At 37.1% G+C, this 13,513-nt stretch overlaps 1 protein-coding gene across 7 annotated transcripts in view; it reads right to left on the bottom strand.

Moving 5' to 3' along the window:
* DOCK3 (dedicator of cytokinesis 3) overlaps positions 1 to 13,513 on the bottom strand; it is a 525,427-nt gene that overhangs the window by 116,042 nt on the left and 395,872 nt on the right. For all 7 annotated transcript variants that reach the window (XM_025885347.2, XM_073901288.1, XM_073901292.1 and 4 more), the window contains 3 exons: positions 6,810 to 6,891; positions 1,764 to 1,824; positions 370 to 517 (listed from right to left, as the gene is read on the bottom strand). In XM_025885347.2, coding sequence (XP_025741132.1) covers positions 370 to 517; positions 1,764 to 1,824; positions 6,810 to 6,891 — 291 coding nt within the window. The remainder of the gene's footprint in view (positions 1 to 369; positions 518 to 1,763; positions 1,825 to 6,809; positions 6,892 to 13,513) is intronic.

Below are 13,513 nucleotides of genomic sequence, written 5' to 3'. Positions count from 1 at the left end.
TATTAGACAAAGAAGATACTTTTATATCCAAAACACATGAGAAATTACATTATTATTTTTCCTGTAAATATATAATAATGTTGGTTAGTCCTAGATAGAAAAGGTAGTACAGAAGTCTCTACTACCAGACTTCTAGTTTAGGATAGAAGTTTCCAAATTCAGCTGCTTCAGAATCACCTGGGAAACTTATCACCTGGGAAACTTATATATATAGACCTTAGATCAAAATCTCTACATTTTTAAAAAACTCTCTATCCTACATATTCTGGTGGTTCTGTATCCCACAAAACTTGAGCATGCTGCTGTCAAGGGTAGGGCTGGAATGTCTTACGTTGTAAATTATTAATATTTCTGATCTCTATTACTCACGTGTAAACCTTAAGAACAAAATCCTTTTCTTCCTTTAATTCTGTGAGTGACTGTAGAACATCCAGAATGCTGAGGACTGCACAGCCATATGGTCGCCGGTAGTGCAGGTGAGCAGGGCCTTTCTTTGAGTCATTCAGGAGCATCCGGCCTGGAGCACAGCAGAACATACCAGTCAGACTGAGAACTCCAGGCTCCTCTCCAGTATCACCTGGTTGTCATCCAAGGATGTCAAAGCTATAGGCACCTTAGAGATACTCTAAATTGGAAGACTAATTTAGGACAGAAGGGAGCCATCCAAGGATGCAGAATATTTATGTGGAGGAATGCCAAACAGGCCTTTGGCCAGGGCTCTTCCCCTGCACCACATTCAATTAATCATCCTTATTATCTACCTTAATACCAATAGTCCATTTATTAATCAAATGAGAATGAACCAGTGGTTTTATGAATTTCTTTGAAAAACAAGTGTGTTAGATTTAAACTTCTTAGGCATATTAAGGATACAGAATTTTTAGTTGCCAGGTAAAAACTATGCATGCAAAAATAAGAACAATGTGTTATTCTTCCAACCAAATTTTGCTGTCAAAGCTGCTCCTAAACCTCTGCTGGGTGAAAGTTGTCTCAGAAAGAATGGGAGTTTGCTTCTTCCGCCTACCAAGGCTGTGCCTACAGTGGAGGACTTGCAAGAGCAAAACGGGAACCTCACTAGTGCTTAGGAAGTACAGCAAAACAGGTGTCTTGTTGGCAAAGGATTAAAAAAATATTCTTTGACAAAAAAGGTACAAGATATGCCAGAACCCAAACCTACGGAGGAACTTGGTTAGTCATAGCCCCCCAAATTATGCCATATGCTCGAAATAAGGCTGAGTAAATCAACCACAGAACAGGAGCAAAACTCACTTTTTTCATCTTGGGTGGGGTAAAAGTGAAACACCATATATTGACTGCAGTAAGGATAGTAACTCTCATTTTGTGGAAAATAGCACACATACATACTTTTGGATACAAAACACAGCAAAGGCCATTCACCACCTGTTAAGATGGCAACCTGCAACCTGTTGTAAGATCTCTGAAGGGGAAAAGCTGGTACAAAGGCAAGGCACTGTGATGGAAAGAATGTCAAAAGAGCAGACCACTTGAAATAAAGAGTTTGGGTCCAAAAACAAATAGGGAGCAGAAGATTTCAAGTGAAAAAAAATGCTTTCATTTATGTCAAATCCAGCTACCATAGCAGTTGAGCTTAAGGGAGAGTTCTGCTACAAGCTGGACTCTCATCCTGAGACCTGACATCACAGGTAAGAGCTAGGGAGATGATAAAGCTCAAACATAGTAGTAGATACTTATCCCAAGGTGGGCTGGTCTTTAGTCATGTGAACGGATAAGGTCGACAGTACCTATTCGTATCACATGGGCAACTATATACAAATCTCTCTTCATATCTTTGCTGCTCAGATCCTAAGAAAAGAAAAAAAACACACAAGTAAATTAAGGCAATGAATATACTGAAAATAAAATTTCATTTTGAACCTCATAATCATCTGCTTTTGTTACTTTTAGCATATGTTATAGGTGGGGAGGGGGACTAAAGCACATAGTGGTTTAGTGTTTGTAAGATTCCTGCAGTGAAAGTGTGAATATCTTATATGCCTCTCGAAGTTTATTTTATTGATAATATTTTCCCAGCTTTTATTTAGAATACCCAACATATATCTACAAGAAATCTCACATTAGAAATCTTCATAATATTGCCTTATCCATGTTTATTCTAACATCACATAAAAAACATTTTGTAACAAAAGAAATGTTCAGTGCAGAAAAAAATGGGAAAACACCAATAAGCTTATTAATGACTGAAATTCTAAAAGTTTACTCTTTACTAATTTTATGTTTATTCTTTGGTCCACATTGATTATTATACACTAGATATGTTCCCTTGAGAAGAGACTAATTTGGCCTTAGTGAAACCTCAATAATTTGATCTCCATTTCTAAATTTAGATATGCATCATTTGTACTGAAGTATAGAGCTGAAAATAACCTTATCCAGAAAATTCTAAGGGCTTCCTTTAAGTAAACAATCTGATCCAATCAGTAATTTTTAAAACTAAAGTTATGAAAATAATTTTATACATTAAATTATTTATGTTTAGAACACATTTTGAAATAAAATGTTCATTTATGGGTATGTATTTTACTTTAACATGTCTTACTTAAAGTAATAAAACTTTAATATATACTCTGTTTCAGACTTCTCACCAGGTCAACTCGCTGCTCACTCAGAGACACTGTTGTGAACTGATGATGATTGATAGAATAACCTCTGTCCTTAATGGGACAGTTTCCCAAGATTTCCCTTTTGCTTCTAGGATAAGTTCCCTTACTTAGTTCCCTGTCCTTCCCATCTTTTGATTGGTTCCAGATGCTTGTCTCTTTTTAAAAAAGCAGGGAAAGGGACAATCAAGTGACAGTTATAATTTCAAATGAGCTTTGAGATCCAGAGTCCCCATGTTTGCTTTATTTTTATACCTTGTTGCAGGGTTAGGACTAGGGTAAGGCAAGCAAGGCACCCAGGGTGCAAAGTTAAAGGAGGTCTTACTCTCAGGATCCTGAGCTTTGCTTGCCTTACCGTAATCCCAGCTCTGCCCTGTAGAATGGTCTTAAACATATGAAAGGAAAGGAGACATTAAAAAGTAAGGTGCAATGGTGAAATTGAAACTTTTAGATTCTAGATGGTTATGATATTTGATCAAATTCTTGATGGAATAATGAAATCTGCTTATAATGAAATAGGTTACAAAATAATTTAAAATAAATGTGTAACTCTGGAATCACAAAGAAATATTTTTACATGAAAGTTGTCTTTTGAAACTGAAAAAGGATGGTTCAGGCTCCATTTCACCACTTCCTTTAATTTATAAATGGAATTTAAAATGATACCCTCAAAATATCTCTGTATTTTGACACTTATTAAAATGGTTACTAAATACATATAAAATGAAAAAAAAACCCAGATTACCACTTTTATGTGCTTTTGGGGGGATTTAAACATGTCTATTTACTGAAAGATATAGAAATGTTTGACACATTTCAAAGTGAAATGGTTCCTTCTACATAGCTTGGACTGTGTTAATCCAAACTATCAAATAACCAGTATGATGATTAATTCCTACATCTAAGAATTCAAGCCAGTTACCAAAGATGATCAAACACTAATCAGATCAGTTGTACACATGAGCACAGGACCTCTCTCTTGGTTCTAAGTGAATGAAAGGAAGAAAATGGAAATATAATTTATGGTATTTTGCAAGTAGATGGAGTAGGGGTCCTTTTGACCATTTTGTACATGGTACCCAGAACTCTCTGTGGTATTTATTTGAAGTCAATAAATATAAAATGGGAATAATCAGTGCAAAATAACTTTTTATGTGAAATTATTATTTGAGAGTCCCACATAATTTCAATGTGAAAGCTATCCTATTAAATATAAGTGTATGGTTAGACACAGTTACCACAGAGTTACTAAACACTCCTCACGACTAAGTAACAAGTGTGGCTATCCACATTAAAATACTCACAAGACCTGTAAAACCAAGATGGGAAGAGGGATTCCCACCATTCATTTGGTGAGCAGAGTTTGAATTTAGATTTATTCACTGGAGCATACCCTCCAATCCTACATAATTAAAAGCTGGTTCCCAACTATACAGTAGTCATAGGGCAGTGACTCAGGGCTCAATATCTTAGGACTCAGTTACTGATGTTCCATTTGAAACACGGAAAAGTCAACTCACTTTCCTGTGCCTGAACTGCCCTTTTTCTGTAGAGATAATTGGATTTACAAATACACAACAAAGCCAATTTATTCATACTTACGCTATAAAAGAAACAGAAGATATAAATAAATGTAGAAAATATAATGCCAATGAATGCAGGGAAAACAACACAAGTTCATTTTCTGAGTTGGTCACTCAAATATAATAAAAAATAAACATATTCATTTATTTATGTAACAAATCATTACCGAGGTCTTAGTATTTGCCAGGCACTGTGTGTGAAGCACTGGATGTCTAATAATAAGTAAATTCACAGACATGCTCTCACACGCTCATACACATAGCCATTGTTTATCATGAAAGTTAGGAAATCACTGTATTAGATATTCACTGTATTAGACATTCACATAAATATGAAACACCTCCTTCTGGATAAAATTCTTCCTGGATAGGAAGCTCTGAAATCTAAAAGGTCAGAAAAAACCCAGATTTTAGAGAACAAGGTTGAGCCATGAATAATGTGATTGGTCTGTAATGTGGCTCTGAAGTCTGCTTAAGTAATCCTGCAAAACCACTCAGTTTGTAGGCTTCCCTCTTCTTGCTGCTAAAGTAAGCTATCAGGTTGGTACTGACCACAGCTGTGGCTGCATTTTTGTGCATTACTCTCAAACTCTGTAGCACGTATGTCAATCTGGAAAACTCCTTTAGCCCACAGGAGGCACTCAAGTCTTAGATGAGAAAATAGGTTCCACCAAAATTATTATTTCATATAGCTTAAAGTAAGACATGAAAATCCTGGCTAAGACAATCTTGTGAAAAAATTTCATGTGCTTTGTAAAAATTTCTCAAATCACTCTTTAGGATCTTAAAAAACAATCCAGGGCTGTACCACAAAGGGAACTACAGAAGTGGTATTTTTAGCAGCCTTGTGTCTTCCCATTGTGGCAGAATAAGAGCACAGGAATGTTATGTGCATCTTTGATTTATCAAGTCACAGCTACAGCGTAGGCCTCTGGGCCCATATAGATAATTAAAATGCTACAAAATGAAAATTTTGATTTACTGTAATTACATTCAAATATCATCATAATTAAGTTCGTTTTTCAAGAGACAAGGACTGTACTCATCATATTCAAAGATAGCACATGCACACAGCTCTGTTTCCACAATGCCAAAGAACAAGGAAGCAATGGTTTCTTTTGCTGCTTTATCAGAGAACCAGGATCTAGAAAAACCTCTAAGATCACTGAGGCATTCTAGACAGATGGGTGTCTCATTTCTTTCTATTTCTGTTTTCAGAAAGGTGGCCCCAGAGAACCATCTCAATGTTTAGACACTTTCACTTCAGAAGCTCTCTCCCAATATTCGAACCTAAATCCCATTAACTGCAACTTGTGCTTTCCCTTGTTCTTTTCCTGCTGAAGAAACAGTGTTGCTTTTCCCAGACTAAACCATCTTAATTCCCTTAACTATCTTCATGGTCTGCTTTACCTGCTCTTTCTTCCAGTATTATCTCCTAAGGTTTGAATGCTGAGCTCAAAGATGGGTAAAAAAAAAAAAATCACTTTAGCTTAACTAAACTTACAAATGTTTCTGTACATCTGGAGCACTTTCAATAGAAGCTATCCCTGTGAAAGTGGCTTCTGATTCTGCAGTAACGTTGTTTGAAGTTTTGAAAGATAAAGTTGTAGTAAATGAACAAAGAAGTCAGGTAAAAAATCCAGTTTTATCTTCCAGAGAAAGTCACATATAAGATGCCTAGCTAAATCCCATTTGTGTTTAAGAGGCACACTGTAAGCTCTAAGACACCTGTCACCCACCAGTCATGCACCCCACACCAGGGCAGTAGCACTGTGAGACTATCACACCTCCGGGCGTTAATGGGTCTTAATGTATCTCAGTAGCACTGAAGCAGATCAAAGACTCCATGAGAGTCAAAACTGGTTTAAAATTGTAACACAGTCTTGTTTTCTCCTTCAGCAAATAAATAAACTGAAATAAACAAAGCTGCACACTAGCTTTTTTTTAACTAAATAAAAAACATTTAGTAAATCAGAATCAACTTGAAGAATACACAAGGCAATGTGGTATTGTGAGGCTGAGCACTTTCTAGAAGCAGATTATTACATCTTCTCTGAGCTGATGCGTTTGTGATCCTGGAGACCATGAATGACAGCATGGTTATTCGGAAAAAATGAAAGCATAGATCATAGTAGGAAAAGACCTTCTATTTGGTATGTGAGAGAGAAGAACTACTTAGTTTGTCTCTCTTTATACGCACTCACTAAAAACTACAAAGCTGTAAATTTGGTGGATGCCTTTAGAGAAACTATACTTATACATCAGAGAAATTCCCAGTGGCCTTGAATAAGAATAGTAAGAAAGACTTCTTTCAGATTTTGTCTGTTATATTAAATAGCTTCTAAAATCTATATTAGTAAAAGGTACTTGATTATATTTCTTTAATAAAAAATCAATTAAAAACTATAGCTGATTTCAGTTTTCTTTAAATATTTCATTAAAACCTGATAGAAACATAAATCAAGTCCTAATCTCCCCAGTGTGTGGGGAGGTAAGAATAAATGCTCATTTCCAGGGTGACAATATCCACATAGCAGGCCCCTGGGTAGAGTCAACAGCAGAGAAGGGAAAGAGAATTTGCACATACTGTAAAAAGGGCACACATTCGTTCTATCTTCTCTGGGTTCCTTGGCCCACCATTCTTGTTCAGTCTCACCAGAAACCGCTCACTGAAATGTAGGAGAGAGAGACAGAAAAATGTAAGGGACCACATGCTCCAGAACAAATAAAAAGGGCATTTATAGAGAAGCCCTAAACACTTTCAGAACAGCTCATAGTGACAGGAAAGGCCAAAAGTACGTGTCTAATGGCAGGACACTATTTTTCTTGCCAAGCAGCATGCAATGGACACTACAAATTGCCTAACAGCTGTTGCTGTTTATTTGCTGGTAGTGACTCTTATCTCCCTAAAGGTGTGTGCTCCCTGAGAGGAGCAATTAAGACTATCTTCTATTATTTTCCAAATACCCCCAAAGCTCCAGTCATAATGCTAGGCCCATAACAAGCATATACATTCTCTGATGTGAACACTCAGATCATAAAAATATCCACCATACTCTAGCCAAAAAAATCTACATTACCCAATTTACATCTTCCTATATAACTCTTAAGAATCATTTCAGGAATAAGAAAAAAAATGTTACAGGGACTTAGAAAAATTTGAGCAAAAAGTCAAAGAGAAATAATGTATTATAACTAAAGTTGCGATCAGAATTTAATAGGGCTATTAAAACATTTTATTCCACAAACAACACAAGTTAGCTCCTGAAGTAAGTTACTGAATTAAAAAACCAGAGATACAGTGTTTGTGACACCTGGAGAGGTGTCTCCTCACTCCCTCACTCTTGCCCAGACTCAGTTTCCTACCTCTTCATCGCAAGGCTCCCCATCAACTGCAACAGGAAAACTGAGCCATGGCAAAGACCACGTATATGATTCTGAAAGTAATTTATTTCTCCTGTGCCCACAGTCACGTACTCACCACATATATGTCAATATTAAAATACTGTCCTAGAATTATAAGATATAATATCAACTTCACAGGTTGCTTACTTTGTCCATGTACTCATTTGTTCATTTAGTCAACAAATAGTTATTAAGTTCTGTGTGCTAAATGTGGGACTACAAATGTGAACAAGATACATACAAGGTACTTTTTTTCATAGAGCTTGTGGTCCTGGTAGACAATTAAATATGCAGAAATGAAGCTCAAAAAATATTTAGGCCAGATATAAACGAGATTTTTTTTCAGCCAGGGGGTTGGATGGCAACAAGGAGAGAATGTGCATAGAAGGAGCAGGAAAAACGGCTTTGGTCAGAATCCTGAGGGACGTTGATAGTTAGCAAAAAAGAGGTAGAATTAGCAAAGTAGACATATGAGGACAAATAGAAAAATAAGGAGGAGGTGGGATGCTATGTTAGTCAAGGGAAGAAAATGTCTGAAAGCGGAGGGAGAGGTCAGTGAAGTCCAAGGCTAGTGAGAAACACATGAGACTAGCACAAGAGTGTCCCCTGGCTGTTCAGAACAGAGACTACTGTGGTTCTTGCAATAACTGTTTTAGTGGAATGGTAGAGAAGGAGGCCAGTGTGAGGAGTAAGAAGTGAGGAGGCAGAAATAGTAAGTCTAGACTACTTTTTTTTTTTAAGATTTTATTTATTTATTTGAGAGAGAGCTAGAAAGAGCAGGAGCTGGGGGTGGGGTCAGGTGGGTGGCTGGGGAAGGACAAATAGACTCCCTGCTGAGTAGGGAGCCTGACATGGGACTCAATCCCAGGCCCCTGGAATCATGACCTGAGCTGAACACAGATACTGAACCAACTGAGTCACCCAGGCATCCCATAGGCTACTCTTTAATAAATGGCTATGGAAAGGTAGAAGTCATGAACTTATAGTTGAATGGGCATGTTGGGTTGAGGGAGGTCTTTATTTTTTTTAAACATTTATTTATTTATTTGAGAGAGAAAGAGAGAGAGAGAGAGAGAACACAAGCAAGGGTGAGGGGCAGAGGGAGAAGCAGGTTCCTCACTGAGCAGGGAACCTGATGCAGGACTTGATCCCAGGACACTGGGATCACTACCCAAGCTGAAGGCGGATGCTTAACTGACTGAGCCACCCAGGCGCCCCGAGGGAGGTCTTTATTAACATGTGGGATAATACATATGTTTATACTTAATTAATTGTCAATAAAGGCACCAAAATTAAGTAAAGGAGCACAGTAATTTCAACAAGTGGTGCTTACTAATCCATATGAAAAAGACTAAACTTTGATCCTTGCTTACAAAAGAGTAACTTGGATGGATCATAGACCTAAACATAAGAGCTAAAACTATAAAACTGTAAGAAGAAAACACAGGAGAAAAATGAAGACAAGTACCTTTGTGTATTTTATTCACATTTGTATTTCCATATTTAGCATAAAAGAGAAAAATCTTTGATCTCAGATTATTAAGTGAGTATCAGGAATCACAACAAAATGATAAACTGAACTTTATCAAAATTAAAACCATCTTCTCTTGGGAAGACACTATTAAAGTAAAAAGACAAGCTATAGACTGAGAAAATATTTACAAACACTCATCTAAGAAAGGACTGTATTAAGAACATATTATGGAGTTCTGAGAGTTCTTTATAAGTAACAACTCAATTTAAAAATGGACAAAAGATCTGAATAGACCCTTCACCAAAGAACATACAGGGATGGCAAATAAGCTCAAGAAAACACCCTTAATCATTAAAGAAATACAAATTAAAAGCACAGTGAGATACCACTACACACCTATTAGAATGGCTAAATTAAAGACTAAATATACCAGGGGTTGGTGAGAATGTAGAGCAACTAGACCTCTCATAAACTGTTGAGGGGAGTTCAAAATGGTATAACCAGTTTAGAAAACAGTCTGACAGTTTCTTATAAAGTTAAACGTACACTTATTATATGATCTAATCACTCTACTCCTAGGTATTTATTCCTAGGAGAAATGAAAACTTATGTCCACACAGAGACCCATATGTGAATATTTATAGCAGCTTTATTCATAATAGCCAGGAACTGTAAAGAACACAAATGTTCATCAGGAGATGAATGGACAATCCATATAATAGAATATCTATACAATGGAGTATTACTTCACAATAAAAAGAACTACTGATATGTATAACAATATGGATGAATCTCAAAAACATATGCTAAGTGAAAGAAGCCAATCAATCACAAAAGACCATATACTGTATGTCTCCACTTATGTTATAATCTAGAATAGGCAAAACTATAAGGAAGGAAACCAGATCAGGAGCTGTCACGGCTGAGGAAGGAGGGCAGGGATTGAATGCAAAGGTGCATGAAGGAACTTTCTGGGGTGATGAAATCTTCTACTTCTTGAATATGGTGGTGATTTCACAACTATAATTTGTCAAAACTCACCAAACTATGTATTAAAAAGAGTGAATTTTACTACATGTAAATTACAGTTCAACAATCTGATTTCAAAAAAGGATGGGGTACACCTAACAACATTTACTTCTAATAGGACAATGTTTGTAGATGGTGAGATACTGAAGACAGAGGAAAGAGAAAAAATAATTGGCAAAGGAAAAAGAGGTTCCCACCTCCTTGGGAAACTCAGAGAATCAAGGAAAGAACCAAGGAGGAAACAACAAGTATAGATACAAATAAGTTAGTAGTTTTAGTAATGGAAAGTTGAGGTGTATCAGAGAAATAGGAAATAAGAGCATCAAAGTAACATTTTTCTGTCTGTTACTGTAGTTATCTATCCTAACTAACATGTATATACGCACTTAACAACCACTCAGTTAGCTCTTAACTTGGTATATGAGTAGAGAAACATTTTTAGGAAGTTTATGTCTTTCCCAGAGAATTTATCATTACTTCTACACTCTTTGTTGAAGGAACACCTGCAACTGCTCTCACTATCACATTACCAATCTCTCAAGGACAGACATCTACCAAGCAGACTGCTGCTGGAGCTGCTAGACCCACAGAAGGGTATATGGTTTGGAGGGGCTACATCAAGCTCTGGTCCAAAGATAAAAGGGTACATAAAACAAATTCCCGAGTGGACAGGGTTGCTGGCCCTACAGAACCCAAGAACTTCCCTTTCTCCTCAAGAGTGGGAGGAGGTCCCTGAGTTTTCATTGTGCCCACAAGACCTTCACATGTCCTAGAGCCTTTCATGCTTCTGGTTTCACCTGGCCTTCACAATTTGTGAAACTGAAAATAACTGTTTTTTTTTCCTCATTTCATAGGGCTTTGGGTATACATCTAATTATTTCCTGTTTTGCTAGCTTCTCCAATGGGTCTGATAAACAAATAATGCTTTCTGCTAACATTCAAACTATTTGAAGGCAAATACCTATCCAATGTTTCCTGAAGTGGTCAAAAAAAGTGGAAAATACTGCATTAAACACAGTTAAACAAGGTTTTACCCTCTAGAAGTTCTCAGAGGCTTAAAATGTTATTATGTGTTTGGTACCAATGGGACCCACAAGCTGCTTTTATGTAAGGCAATGGAGTCTGTGCAAAGTTTGATAAATGCTGATCGAATCTTCTTGCCAATGAGAGCTACAGCAACCACTCATATTTCCCAAAGGTATGAAAGGAACTGTGGCCAAAAGAGTAAAATTTATTCATGAGATTTTACAAACATCCTCTATATGAGAGCAACAGGTCAGGTTTTCTCTTAAACAATATGGGCGAGAAAACTCCAATTCTTTTAAAAGAAAAAAGAGATGGTGTTAAATTCTTACTTTTCAATAAGCAACATTATAAGAGAACGTCTCCATATTTAGTTGTTTTTATGATGAGCTACGCATGAACAGTATATGAAGTTAAATTAATTTCATAATTTCATATTATTGGGCAAGTTGCTACAAATGAATTCCATAATTTGAATCTGTGGCAAGTCTTATAGTATCTTAATTTTAAGATCACTTGATCTTATGAAACTTTTAATTTACACATTCATACACATCTCCATGGATAGCAATTCATGCACCCCTATAGCAAATGTTTGGTGACCACCAATAAGATGCCAGCCTATGTTGAGGCAGAGATAGTCTCTGATACTTAGGGAGAATATTTCCTGAAGACTCTGTTTTGGAAATACAAGCATGCTCCTCAAATAATTTCAGAAGAATTCTCGTAACTCATTCATTTTAATCTTCATGTTTCTCATTTGGTCCTCTGTGGAGATGGATGGCAACTACTTAGCATCTCTTTTGTGATAACCTCCCAGGTGCTTAAAAACAGACAAGTAGCCCCAAGGCCATAGTACATAGCACAATCAACAGATTAAGAAATCTCTAGTATTTCATCACAGATTCATTTTCCAATTTAGATCACTTGGTTTTATTTCTCAAGTTCTTCAAGTTTTCCCACTTCATTCTGAAGCACAAGAGCAGAAATGCATAAAGGGGTTTCATAAAGGCAAATCAGTACTGTGGTTTTCAAATTTATTTTTAGTATCAGCTTTTCTTTTCAACAAAACCTCACACTGTTCAATATATGAAAAATTGATAAAGACAGCTACTTTGGTTGAATTGGGCGGTGGGGGGATGAGGGGAAAGAATCCTCCCTACTTAGGCCTTTCTCCTAATCACCACCTGTCCCTGAGACACTTCAGGGCTCCAAAGAACACTTTTAAAGCTATTATTACAATTCAAGGATTCTTTCCAGCCTTCTTCCCTCCTTTTCATTCAACAAGTGTTCATTAGCCTCTACCATATTTCAGAAACTGAGCTAGAAACTGGGAATAGAGAAATTGTCCCTCCCTATCCTCAAGGTTTTGAGTCTACTAGAAGAGAGACACACATAAACTCAAAATTGCAACATAATGTGAAAATGCTATAATTACAGAGAAAGGGACTGCTGACAAGTTCTACTGAGATAAGCTGCTCAAATGAGATACTGTAAAGGATTCTTGCAATATTGCTAGGCTTTCAGCATTTGGTGAGGGGTAGTTAGAGATGGAGAGAAGGGGATTCTAGGAGAGTGCTCCAAGTGCAGACTCTCAGAGGTCTGAGGCAGCTTGATGGTGGGAAGGTTCCAAGCATGAGTTAGGAGGGCACTGGAGAACTGGGGAGTGGTCAAAGGTACTATGCAACACAGAGTGGACAAATCCAGAGGGGACTTATATGTGAGGGTTTTCCTAACTTGGCTATTATCAGGAGTAACTGGCAGCTTATTAAAATACAGATTTCTGGACTCCATCCCAGGTCTTCTGGATCAGAATTTCTAGAGGAAAGGACTCAGAGGACTTCTGGGGAGAGTGCAAGAATCTGCATTTATTTTATTTTATTCTATTATGTTAGTCACCATACAATACATCATTAGTTTGTGATGTGGTGATCCACGATCCACTGTTTTCGTATAACACCCAGTGCTCCATGCAGTACGTGCCCTCCTTAATACCCATCACCGGGCTAACCTATCCCCCCACCCCCTCCCCTCTAGAACCCTGTTTGTTTCTCAGAGTCCATAGTCTCTCATGGTTCGTCTCTACCTCTGACTTCCCCCCCTTCATTTTTCCCTTCCTTCTCCTAATGTCCTCCATGCTATTCTTTATGTTCCACAAATAAGTGAAACCATATGATAATTGACTTTCTCTGCTTGACTTATTTCACTTAGCATAATCTCCTCCAGTCCCAACCATGTTGATGTAAAAGATAAAAAAAGTTTCAGTTGTTAGGATTAGAAAGTTTGGAAAACCCCATCATGGGCCTTAGAAAGGCCCAGAAAGTTCAACTATGAGAAGCAGTGTTGACGTCCTAAGTCTT

This window comes from Callorhinus ursinus, unplaced genomic scaffold (genome assembly GCF_003265705.2).
Source record: "Callorhinus ursinus isolate GAN/ISIS: 27379988/994484 unplaced genomic scaffold, GSC_fseal_2.0 scaffold15, whole genome shotgun sequence".
Classification (NCBI taxonomy): Eukaryota; Metazoa; Chordata; class Mammalia; order Carnivora; family Otariidae; genus Callorhinus; species Callorhinus ursinus.
This window is presented reverse-complemented; position numbering and strand designations above follow the sequence as displayed.